The sequence below is a fragment of the Hyaena hyaena genome, unplaced genomic scaffold (genome assembly GCF_003009895.1).
Source record: "Hyaena hyaena isolate Hyena2069 unplaced genomic scaffold, ASM300989v1 scaffold_406, whole genome shotgun sequence".
In the NCBI taxonomy this organism is placed as follows: domain Eukaryota; kingdom Metazoa; phylum Chordata; class Mammalia; order Carnivora; family Hyaenidae; genus Hyaena; species Hyaena hyaena.
In genome coordinates, this window is record NW_024081038.1 from 203505 (window position 1) to 215711 (window position 12207).

At 55.7% G+C, this 12207-nt stretch overlaps 1 protein-coding gene across 8 annotated transcripts in view; it reads left to right on the top strand.

The window, feature by feature from the left end:
- The window catches only part of ARAP1 (ArfGAP with RhoGAP domain, ankyrin repeat and PH domain 1), a 66756-nt gene extending 56191 nt beyond the window's left edge, over positions 1-10565 (top strand). For 5 of the 8 annotated variants that reach the window (XM_039251987.1, XM_039251986.1, XM_039251990.1 and 2 more), the window contains 12 exons: positions 245-392; positions 482-568; positions 656-724; positions 1018-1135; positions 2472-2585; positions 2806-2951; positions 3474-3506; positions 7010-7092; positions 7990-8040; positions 8210-8273; positions 9518-9667; positions 9792-10565. In XM_039251987.1, coding sequence (XP_039107918.1) covers positions 245-392; positions 482-568; positions 656-724; positions 1018-1135; positions 2472-2585; positions 2806-2951; positions 3474-3506; positions 7010-7092; positions 7990-8040; positions 8210-8273; positions 9518-9667; positions 9792-9836 — 1108 coding nt within the window. In that variant the 3' untranslated portion in view covers positions 9837-10565. The remainder of the gene's footprint in view (positions 1-244; positions 393-481; positions 569-655; positions 725-1017; positions 1136-2471; positions 2586-2805; positions 2952-3473; positions 3507-7009; positions 7093-7989; positions 8041-8209; positions 8274-9517; positions 9668-9791) is intronic. The other 3 variants (XM_039251991.1, XM_039251992.1, XM_039251993.1) reach the window with 3 other exon arrangements.
- Positions 10566-12207: the final 1642 nt, after the last annotated feature.

Consider the following 12207-nt stretch of genomic DNA (forward strand, 5'->3'; position numbering starts at 1 on the left):
TTCAGCTAGGACCTGGGGGACCTTGGCCAGATCCCCCAGCTTCCCAGCTCTGTTCCTCCCTAGGACCTAAGACATGGCCAGAAAGACTATTCCTACTTCCCCTTAACTGGTGGTTCACTCTGACAAGGACATCCCCTGGCCTCCTTCCAGGAGCCAGCCGTGGACCTGCCTAGAATGGGGAAGGTGAAGTAGGGAAGTTCTGGACTGGACTTCTCACTCAAGGCTTCTGTCTTGCCCTGTTCAGTGTCCAGTGCTTCTCAGACACAAACCAGATGAACACGCACAACCTGGCCATTGTGTTTGGACCCACGCTCTTCCAGACAGATGGGCAGGACTACAAGGCTGGCCGTGTGGTAGAAGACCTCATCAGCCACTATGTGGTGGTGTTTAGCGTGCGTCCCCAGCCGGTGGGCAGTGGAGGGCAGGGCTGGGCCTCTTGAGTGGCAATGGTCATCTGTCCCTGTGTCTTTTCCCCTCCCAGGTGGATGAGGAAGAGCTGAGGAAGCAGCGGGAGGAGATCACTGCCATTGTGAAGATGCGTGTGGCTGGCACTGCCAGTGGGACCCAGGTGAGAGACAGGGCCTGGGGTAGGGTTCTCAGGATAGCTGCCTACAGCCACTTCCCAGGCCTCTAGCTGAGCCCTATCTTCTCATAGCATGCCGGTGACTTCATCTGCACAGTGTACCTGGAGGAGAAGAAGGCGGAAACCGAACAGCACATCAAGGTGGGAGCTAGGGACCTAGAAGCCAAAGGACTGGAGAAGTCAGGTTGGGCCTGGCACAGGCTCAGTTGACCAGGAGAGCAGGGCTTCCATCCCAGGGAGAGGACTTGTTTGGAACCTGTGTCTGGCTGGTGCCAGGACCTTCTCCCCACACAGTGGTTATCAGGACCACTTAGAGACACCCTTCTAGCATCCCAGGACCCAAAGGGTGGGCTCAGCCCCTGGATCACAGCAAGGTTGTGGGAGAGCAGGGGCGGGGACAGGTAGGCTGACCTCTTCCTCCTTGGCCACTGCAGATCCCAGCATCCATGACAGCTGAGGAGCTCACCCTGGAGATCCTGGATCGCAGGAATGTGGGCATCAGAGAGAGGGACTACTGGACCTGCTTTGAGGTCAATGAGAGGGAGGAGGCAGGTAGGCAGCCACCAGGATTTATGCAGGGTATGGCATGGCCTGCGCTTGTCTGGGCTGCAGCCCTGGTCTGTCCTCCCCTGTCCCACAGTATGGTGACAGTGGTCAAGGGAGTCTTGGATGATAGACACTGCTTTCATACTGTCATCTCTGTGATGGTGGTGGCAGCGTGCTGGTGGGAGTTGAGGTGATGGCTATAATGCGGCTGATGAGAAGGAGGTTGATGGTGTCACTTATGACAGTGCATTCTCGGGTTCAGTGAGAATGGTGTTCTTGCACAGGTGGTGATGCTGAATTTGATAATGGGATTGGCGGTGAAGGGGGCAGTAGGTGGTGATGGCCATGCAAGAGGGGTCGGGTGGGGTGGGGTAGGGTGGTGTTTATAAGGGTGGTTGTGATGGTGTTGTGAGCGAGCCTTGGTGGTGAAAAGGGTGATAAAGGCATTTTAGGATGAAGGATGGTCTTAATGGCAGTGGACAATGAGGGTGTATCTGTTCATTTGTTTTACTGTTATTTGGTGAGTGTTGAACACACAATTCCCCTCACTTCATGGGGGTTGGTTTGGTATGGAATAGACATTAATCCTGTAGCCGCAGAATTAACATACAACTAAGCTGTGATAACTGCTTTGAGTGGCCACTAGAGCTTGTAATAGGGTTTCTGGCTACGGAGTCCCTGCACTAGGAGGTGAAGAGTAGAAGTTACTTGGTGAAGGGGGAGAAGTGTGTTCAGGCAGTGGGAGCGGCAGAGGCTCTGTGGTGGCCATGGACATCACCCTCTCGAGGAGCTAGACATAGGGCAGTAAGGGGGCTGTGTCACGGAGTAGGACTAAAGATAGAGGCTGAGGCGGCCACCGGGTGTGACAACAATGCAGGGCCATCAAAGGGTTAGTGACTGGGAGTTTGGAGAGGTTGCTGCTTGCTGCTGGGTAGGGAGAGGTGAGGAGGGGAATGAGAGCACATGCAGGAGACCACCCGGAAGGCCGCAGTATCAGATCAAGGAGAAACGGTAACGTGGGCCAGCGTGGCAACAATGACAGAAGTAAAGAGATTTGGCATATGGTGGGAAGAGGGGGAGGAAGCTGTGTTTCTGGCTTCAATGGCTTGCTGGGCGGTGTTTTCCCTGACGAGGACACGGGAAAGATCACTGGCTTAGGTTGGAGCAGCTTGGGTCCCAGCCAGTTCTGTCAAACCTGCAGCTCAGGTGTGGAAAGGGTAGTCGTGATGGTGGCGTGTTATGGTGCTAGTCGGTGGTGGGAATGATACCTGTGGACATGTAGGTGATATGTGGGGGTGCCAGCCCTCAGTCCCTCGGTAACAGCGGTGTGACCCCTCCCCAGAGCGCCCCCTGCACTTTGCGGAGAAGGTGCTGCCCATCCTGCACGGGCTGGGCATGGACAGCTACCTGGTGGTGAAGAAGCACCAGTCCATGGAGGCCATGCTGCTGTACCTGGGTAGGTGGCGTACCTGGGTGGGTGGCGCCTGCTGGGCTGGGCAGGTCAGTGGGTCCCTCCGTCTGGAGCCTGCACAGGAGAGGCTCAGGCAGAAGGTGCCACGTGAGCAGGCCTCTTTGGTGGTTGGGGCAGTTTCCTTCATCCTGGGATGCTCCCCTGGGTGTCTGTATCCATGGGCAAGGGGCTGGTGCCACCCATGCCCACTCCAGTCTTCCCCCAGCCAGCCATGTGGGTGACACCAAGCATGGCATGATGAAGTTCCGTGAGGACCGCAGCCTCCTGGGCCTGGGCCTGCCCTCAGGCGGCTTTCACGATCGATACTTCATCCTCAACAGCAGCTGCCTGCGACTCTACAAGGAGATCCGGGTAAGTGACCCCAGGAGGTCCTGCCCTGCAACAAGCATCTGCACGCAGGTGTGCTCACACATCCACTCACAAACATTCGCCAGTGTCTGCCAGTGGGAGCATCCCCATCGCGGGCTCCTGGCGTGGCACAGTGGTGAGGGAGAGCTGTAGACTCTCAGGAGCCTTCTGCTGTAGATGGCCACTCTTCTGTGCTCTGTAGCCCCACTAGGCTCTAGTACATGGATGCCATCACATAAGGCTCATGCTGTCTCCCCCGCGCCTGTGCCTTGTCACGGCACCCACAAGAACATGCTACATGGTGACAGCCCCCAGTCGTGGCCCGTGCACATCTTGTCACTTCACAGGTTGCACCTCCTCCATGCCCACTCTGTCCACATGCCAGGTGGTATCCCAGATCTGGGCACCCTGTCCCCAACATCTTCTGCACATACCTGCCACATCCTACCACGCACCACCACACGCACTGTCCTGGCTCTGGACCTGGACTTCCTTCTTCCATAACCCTGATCCTCTATCAAACAGAGCCAGAGGCCGTGGAGCGGGGCCCCTGAGACCGTGAGTAGCTGTGGGCCAACTGCTAGCTGCCTTACACCACCTGGGGGCCAAGAGAGCCTGGTGGGAACCTGGGGACACAGCCAGAGCTCCTCGCTATCTTCAGGCATGGCTCCCTGCCCCCTTGCCAATCATCACTGGCTCTCACACTTGGGCTTGTGTCCTAGGCTCCTGTCCTTCACCCACAACCCTGCCCCAGAGCCCTTTCCCCAAGAATGTAGAGCCCCCATCAGTGTGAAGCTTTACAGTTTTCCAAAGGACTCGGTGTGGAGGCTTGGAGTCAGTATCAGAGGCCCGTAGGTTTGAATCAGAGCTCTGACCCTCATCTCCTGCCACCCCTGGAGAAAGTTTCGAGGCTATCAGAGTGCTCACACTACTGCCCTGATCCTAAAGTGCTGGGGTGGGATTAAATAGGCTTGTGGTATATTCCCATCTGTGGTAGGAGTTCCTGTCCAGCCTCCCTGGCTGGTTGCCAACCCTTATATGCACACCTCTGGGAGAGGGAGCTTATCCACTCCTCTCCTGGGACTGCCCTATCCCTAGAGGGATAGTTCTGCTGGGAGAAAGCCCTTGCTCAAGTTCAGCTGAGAATCTGCCACTTGTGATGTCCCTCCGGGTCCCAGCCATGCCTCAGGGGCCACAGAGCATAGATGCCCTATAGTAACGGGCAGCAGAAATGTATTTCCAAGTCTAGGAGTCTAGCCTGATCTCCCACAACTGTCCCCACCAGTGATTCCAGCCCTTCCTATCCCTTGCCTCTCCTGAGGACACTGGACAGGCCTAGCTGTCTTGGAGCAGAGCAGATAGACCAGGACCCTCACCTCCCTCTCTTTGCACATTATACCTCTACTAATGCAGCGTGGGCTCCTACAGACCCTTGTAGGCAAAGCCTCCTCTTCTCTCTTTTGCCTCCCTCTATGATTACTTCTGGGCCTGTTCACCCCTCCTCAGTCTCCCTTGCTTCTGGGATGTTATTTCCCTGATGCCTCCTAATGATGGTACTTAGCCCCTTGGAGCAAAGCAAGACCAGTGTGGGCAGAGAGGAAGAAGGGTGGCTGAGGCACCTGGAAAAGCAGCTGCTGAGCCCTTAGCATGGAGGGGAGATGGCACGAGAACTAGAGAAAGGAAAAAGATCTAATGTTTATTGAGACAGGTTTGGTGCCCAGCCCTCCATGTACTGGGACACGTCATCTCACTTGTGTCCTGTGGAGGAGGGGTATTATCCCCATTTCACAGGCAAGAAAGAAAACCGGCTTCGAGTGACTTGCCTAAGGTGATCTCTAGGTAGCAGCAGCAGAGCTCAAGCTCTTTATTCCTTGAAGCACAGGAATGAGGGACTCAGCAGCTGGGCTGTTCAGTGCTGCTCTCCAAATGGCAGCCACCTCTGCCCTGACTCCTGACCCAGGAGGGTGTGGTTTGGCTACTGAGGTGTTGGTAAATCTGGTATTTGCTATTTTATGGAAGAACAGAACAGAATATTTTAAACTGGGACAACACCCAGCAATTCGGGATATGTGAATACCCAGGGCTTGTCCTGGCCATCTCCCATGGTTAAGGACCTTGAAGCACCTGGGAAAGGCACATTCTAGAACGGTCTTGGCTCCAGTAGAGGTCTTTGAGCATCAGGGGGTGAATTTTATTCTTTTCCAGTGACCTCATACCTCAGATGCTGGAAACATGAGCTCTTTGATTAGAAACGAAGTCCTGCGTTGTCTAACGTACCCCTCACCCCCAGAGCTCCCCCTCAATCTTCTTGTCTCAGCCACATTCCGGTCACACACATGCCATGCACACGCCGCACACACCAGAGCCTGAGGAAGTAAAGACCTGTGAGGATTGTTTCTTCGAATTTTCAGGGAGCCACAGCCTGGTTTGAATTCCTTGATTCCCACAATTCTCTCCACGCCCTGACTAGAACACCCACAAGCCTGTTCCTTCCACTGTCAACTCCTCTATCCCTTGCTTCCAGTTCTCCTTCCCTGACACCCACAGCTCAACTTGTTCCAAGCCGTCAGCCTGCTTTCCATTGCCTCAGCCTGCTGCCTTCCATACTTGCAACCTGGCTTTCCCCACGGCCTTTCTTCTGTCGTGCCCAGAGCTTGCTGTTTTCATGTCCGCAGCCTAATTTCTTTTGCAACCTCTGTCTCAAGTCTTTCCATCTCCACCACCTGGTTCCTTCCACCCTGCAGTCTGACTTTTTCAGCACTCTCAGCTTTGCTTCTTCCCTGCTTGCATGGAGGTTTCTTTGTTGGATTTGCCCACTCCTTGTTGGCCCCATATCCACAGCCTGGCTTCCGACCCCACTGCCTGGTTTCCTCACTGTCCATAGCCCAGTTTCTTCCAGGACCCCTTGGGCACTCAGTCCTCAGGGAAGATTAGGGTAAAAGCAGGTCCCTAGGAAGCCCTCTTAAACCACATCTCCTGTGACAGCACCCAAGTCTCCACTAATCTAGGCAGCTCATACTTTTGCAGCCTCACAAGGAGTCCACCAATGAAGCTTTCCATCTCCCTGGTCATCCCTTAGTGTCCCTTCTTTTTGTTCCTGCTAAGGAGCCATGCCTGGGAGTGGCTAGGAGCAATGGTGGGAACAGGGTGGAGGTGGCTCAAACTTTGACCCCCAGTTTTGGTTGTAAGTGAGTCCCCCTCCCCTCCCATCCACCCTGGTGCCCTACTGGTGCCGGGGTGCCTGGTGGGGGCAGGGCTTCAAGCAGGTGGCTCCCAGAGCAGAAGGAAGGCTCATTAGCTTGACTTCCAATTAGCCTTTACCTTGGGGGTTATTGCTCCCATACCTCTGCCTTGGAGCCAACCTGTTCCTTCCAAACCGCAGACCCATATGCAGAGGTGGGGGCCAGAGGTGAGCATGTCAGTGATCTGGTGCTCCTCCCCAGTATATCGGTCTCTCGCTTCCTGACCTAGACCACTGGAAAGTTCTTCCTTTGGTCTACCAGACAGCAGTTCTGCTTTAGCTTGAGTCATTAGCCTACCCCCCGTGGAACCAAAGAGCTAGTAATTGCTGACCCCACAAGTCTTCTGTTCACACGGTCAACCCTGGAGCCTCCATGGGGTGGAGAGGGGTGAGGAATCTATAACCAGAGACAAACAGACCCAAGCAGCCAACCGAGGCTCTCAGATCATACACGTTCATTCAGTTTGATGCCAGAGAGCTATGTGCAGACTTCTCCCTCCACAGACAATCTGATTCAGCCGATATGACAAGTCAGTTCTCCAGTGTGTAGGGCAGCAGGAAGGGACTGGGAATCACTCTCTGGTCATCCTTCTGGATTGGCTGCCTCGGGGACTGAGGGTTGACTGTCTGATGCTGCTGCAGGCAGAGAGGCCTGGGGGGGCTTAGTTGGGCTGGATTGTGAACAGGAACGGCTTTGTCAAGAGGTTCCCTTTGCTGGGGTGCAAAGGGGGGTGGGGAGAGGGAGGAGGGAGGTACTCAATCACCCCAGTTCCCACCCTGACTGACTGAAGTGCCATCCCTCTGCCCTTCCCCACCCCAGAGTCACCGGCCTGAGAAGGAGTGGCCTGTCAGGAGTCTCAAAGTCTACCTGGGAGTGAAGAAGAAACTCCGGCCACCTACCTGGTGAGCTGGGGCTGAGGCCTGTGAGAGCGCAGGACAGATTAGGGGGGAGTGGCACGGCGGGGGCTTTGAACTTGACAGGGGTTGGTACCATGGTTCTGAAGGCGTGGTCTCCCAGACTAGCAGCCTCAGCATTACCTGGAAACATGTTAGCAGTCCACATTCATTTTTTAAAAAAAATTTTTATGTTTATTTTGAGGGAGAGACAGACAGAGCATGCACAGGGGAGGGTTAGAGAGAGAGGGAGACACAGAATCCGAAGCAGGCTGTCAGCACAGAGCCTGATCTGGGGCTTGAACTCATGAACTGTGAGATCATGACTTGAGCCGAAGTCAGAGGCTTAACTGACTAAGCCACCAAGGCGCCCCAGCAGCCCACATTCTCTGTCCCACCCCAGACCTGCTGAGTCCTGGATCCTAAGGGGTGGGGCCAGCAGTCTGTGTGGTAACAAGCCATCTAGGGGACTCTGATGCTTGTTGATATTTGAGAACAACTGGCCTGGATTGAGATCTTGTCACTGACTACCTCTGGGACCTTCCTATGCCTCACTTCCCACATGTGTATAATGTGGAAAATAATGGTACACCTGTTTCAAAGGGTGGTTGTGGTACTCTTGTAAGTGGAAAAGTGATGCGTAGCCACTGTTACTTTTATTACAGCCACCAGACTTGGTTTTCTGACTCTCTCCTCTCATCCGCTGGCTGTGCCTGTTGTCTCTCGGAGACTAGAGCAGGTCTGGGGTGGGGTGGGAGGCAGGTGGCCTGGGAGGCAGGTGTGAGATGTGAGAGGAAGAGGCAGTGGCCAGAATGTACTGTGCTTGCAAGAAGGCCCCGTCCTGGGCCCCTGGGCTGGCAGGCCGCTGTGGGCCGGCAAGTGACTCCATCTGCCCCTCCTCTGCAGCTGGGGCTTCACAGTGGTGCATGAGACAGAGAAACATGAGAAGCAGCAGTGGTGAGTGAGGGCCCGTCCTGAGACCCTGGGCTGAGGAGAGATGGTTGCACGGCCCCTTTGGTTGGGTCCCTTCAACCTCCGTATCTGTGCCCTCCTGGACCCCCTGGGCTGGGGAGACAGGCAGGGTGCTCAGCCTTGGCAGTGTCCAGATCCGTGCCCTGCCTCACAGGTACCTCTGCTGTGAGACGCAGATGGAGCTCCGGGAATGGTTTGCCACCTTCCTCTTCGTGCAGGTACCGGCTCAGGGTGGGGCCCTGGGGGAGGCTTCCATTATGGAGAATGGGAAGTTTGCTTCTTCCTATATAGGCCACCAGTTGCATCAAGGAGATTTTGAGTTGCTTTTAATTTGTTTGTTCATTCACTCAGCAAACCCTCCCTAGAGTCCACTTTAGTCCAGCCCTAAGCCAGGCATGCTAGAGACAGAGTGCAGACCCCTGCACTCAGGCATTCCCCATGTGGAAAGGAAAACAGAGCTTGAAGTGGCCTGTTAAATAGCCCAGTGTGGTCAGTGTATGGAGACAGAGAAAAGCCCAGGGCCCCTACCCACTGAAGGTGGTGGGTGGGGAGGGAAGACAGCAGGGAGGGGGAGTCATAGCTGAGTCTGAGGATGAGGAAGCTTTCACCAAGCAAAGGTGGAGCAGAGCAGGGGGCGGACAGGGGGGCTTCTAGGCAGAAGGAACAGTTTAGGCAAAGGCATGGCAACAGAACCACAGATTGCCCGGTAGGGCGTAAGGAGAGGCCAGGAGTACCAGAAGTTGACACTGGAAAGAGATTCGGGAGCCAGATCTGAAAGAGCCTTGGAGGCCGTGCCAAGGGAGCTGAACTTGATCTAGTCAACAGCTTTAAGGGAGAACTTTAAGCAAGAAGGTGGTGTGCAAGTTTGCATCTGAGAGAGCTCATCCTGGATGTGGCATGTGAGGGAGGACAGGCTGAAGGAGTGAGGTGGCTGTTGCAGCGGGTCAGGTGGGAACAGGCTGAGAAGTGCTTGGAACCAGAGCAGGGCTGGGGTGAAGGGTTAGGGGTGGGGGTGGGGGTTGACTTAAGCCATAGATTTTAAGTGAGAGCTCAGAATTTTTTAGGGAAAAGGGAAACAGAACTGTGCCAGGGCTGTGGGCTGTGTCATTTTAGCCCTGAGCTTCCTGGTAGTCAGGTCTAAAGGGAAACAGGCAGATTCTATAATTTTCTTGGTCCCTGGTGACAGGAAGCACACACATGTTCCTCCAGCACTGTTTTCTTGGTGCTGCATTCTTGGAGCAGTTTGTTTGTGGACCTGGAGGTGGGAGTTGTTGAGTAACATAACTGGCTGTGTGCTGCCAGGGATACAGTCATGTTCTCCTAACAGCTGCTTCTCATATTGGCTGGGATCAAAGCTGAGAGGGTCACCTCAGATCATAGCTGGAGGCGTTTTTGGGAAGGGAGGGTGGGTCCGGGGCTGAGCGTCTGGGTGAGCTGACTGCCCTCTCCCCCCGCTCCCCAGCATGACGGCCTGGTGTGGCCCTCGGAGCCCTCCCGTGTATCCCGGGCAGTGCCTGAGGTCCGGCTGGGCAGTATTTCGTTGATCCCCCTGCGCGGCAGTGAGAACGAAATGCGAAGGAGTGTGGCTGCCTTCGCAGCGGACCCCCTTTCTGTGAGTAGCTTTCCATCCCTGTGGGCAGAGGGCCGGGACCTGGCTGCTGCCGGCCTTCCATCTGACTCACCTGACTGCCCTCTGGCCTCCTAGCCATCCTGACGGGCTCTTTTGGTTTGTGTAGCTCTCAGGAGCCCCCTCTCTGCCTGGCCCTGGGGACTCTGGCTGACTGAGCACTCCCAGGCCAGCACTACAGTGCAGCTGCAGAAGCTTCAGCAGGGTCTCCGGCCCCTGCGCACCTTCACAAAGTACTGATGGAATCTGGGCTTCTGTGCCTTCCCACAGCTCCTCCGCAACGTCTGAGTGCAGAAGCCAGCCCCTGGCTCTGAGACTCTGCTGCCATGAAGCCTTCCTGTTGAGACACCCTCGTGTCCTGTGTGCCTGCTGTGAGCCAGCAGGGGGTGCATGAAGAAGCCGTACCCCACATCCTGACTGCAGCATGGGGTTCCCTGGCCAGGAAGTGGCAGGCAGCAGGGTCTGCCTGAGGAGGAACCCCTCATCTGCTGTCTGGGTGCTCAGCCTTCCTTGCCTGGCCTGGCCTCCCCCTTCCAGGGTCACCCACCCTGAGTTTGAGGGGTTGAAGAGATGGGATGGGCATCAATCAGAAACTCTGGAGGACCATCATCCTTGCAGAGGCTTGAAGCCGTGGGGCCCCCGCTGGAAGGGAGCCCACCCTCTTGCCACAAACTCCAGAACAGCAAAAAGTGGATGCTCTAAAGGAACACTCAGCTGGGATGGGGAGGGAGGTCTTGGGTAAGTTTCACTGTAGCCTAGAGCTGGGCCTGGGGGACTTTAGGAGCCCCCTCTGGTCTAGGCTGACTGGGAGGGCCAAGGCTGCCGGGTGTCCCTTCCCCACTTTGGGGGCCTTTTGATAATATAAATATATCTGTATATTTTATCCTATGGTGCTGAGGCCTGTGATTGGTTGGGGGTTTCAGGTGTTCCAGTATAGGAGGGGATAGGAATTCAGGAGGCCCAGAGGTGAGTGCCTAGTACCCTGAGGCTGGGGGGGACGTGGGCCCTGTTCTTTCCAGACCCTAAGCTGCTTAGCCACTCCCTCCTGCCCCAGGCAGAACTCTGGCCCAGCTCCGTGCCATTCCCAGTGCACGCCTGTGCAGTCAGGCTGGGAAATGCCAGGCCTGACCGTGGCCAGGACAGACCCCAGCTGGACCGAGCTCCTTTCCCTGCTGTAGTCTAGAGTCTGGGCTGCGGCCTGGTTGTGGCATGTGAGTGACTCAGGGCAGCCCCTCACCAGCCCCTCTGAAACACAAGGTCACAAAGTCACAGGAGCCTTATTATATTAAATTAGGAAGAAGAGCCTCAGGTGTCCCTTTGTCCCTGTGCATGCCCCTCCGGAGGTGGGCCCTGCATTGCACCAGGAAGCTGTCCTCACTGGGTACTGCCTGGTTGTCTCCTCCAAGAAGACAAGGCCCTGGCAAGTGGGGGAGATAACGAGCTGTTCAGAGACCTATTTGGGATTCCCTGGGAAGGTGCCAGACACCACATTCCTGCCTCTGCCTAGAGCCTCATTACCGGCCTCTCTCCAGGGGCCCGGCAGGCAGACAGGCTGACCTCCCAGCCTTAGCTTCAGCCAGTGGGCTTGGGCAGAGAGGGTGGAGATGGGTCACATGACCTCTGATTGATGTGATCCGCCTCTGGGGGGTGCCTGTATATAGATGGGGTCCTGGGGTCCTGGATTCAGGTTCCTTGTTCCGGTCTCTTGAGAAGGGGAGGTGGATGCCAGACTGGAATGAGTTTTCTGGCCAGTTTCACAGGCTGGGGCTGGGCCCCTTGAGTCTCCCACTCTTATCCTGCTGGGCTGTTGCAGGCCAGGCTGACAGATGTCACAGACAGGCTCAGGGACTGACTGCAGTGACTGAATTGGGCCACCAGGGGGCAGCCATGGCTAGCTCAATGTGGCTGGTCCCAGAACAGGTTCTGGAGGCCCCAGTGTGGCAGTGCTGACCCAGGCCTTGCTTTGTTGGAGTGTAGGGGTGGGACCTGGCCCTGCCTTTAACCCCAAGACCAGTGATACTCTGCAAGGCAGCACAGTGCTTTGGACTCCCAAGATCTAGGAGCCAAGAGGAGAGAATAGCCCTTTTTCAAGTATCCACTGTGGATCAGCACCTGTGCTCCATGCACTGTCTCCTCCTGGCAGAGGAAGAAAGGCTCAGAGAAGTGAGTTGACTTGCCTGAGGGTGCATAACTCTCCTTAATCAGGGCTGAGGTCCATTTCTATTATCCCACTTTGTGGGGGATGGCGGGGTGTCTCCCTCTTCCACACCCCTCCTGACTTCAACTCTGCTCTCTCCACTTGGCAGTGGTCCCGTATATCCCCAGGTGAGGGGGATCTGTACTGTCAGGAGTTCATGATAGCGTAAAGTGTTTTCCCTTGGGATCAGGGATAGCATCCCAATAGGAGCCTTCAGGCCTGAACTTGAATGAATTATGGCAGTGACAGCAGTGTGATGGGTGGGTTAGGGCAGGAGGCTCTTCTGGTCTTGGCCACAAGGATTCCTAGAAATGGGGCCTCTTGGGAC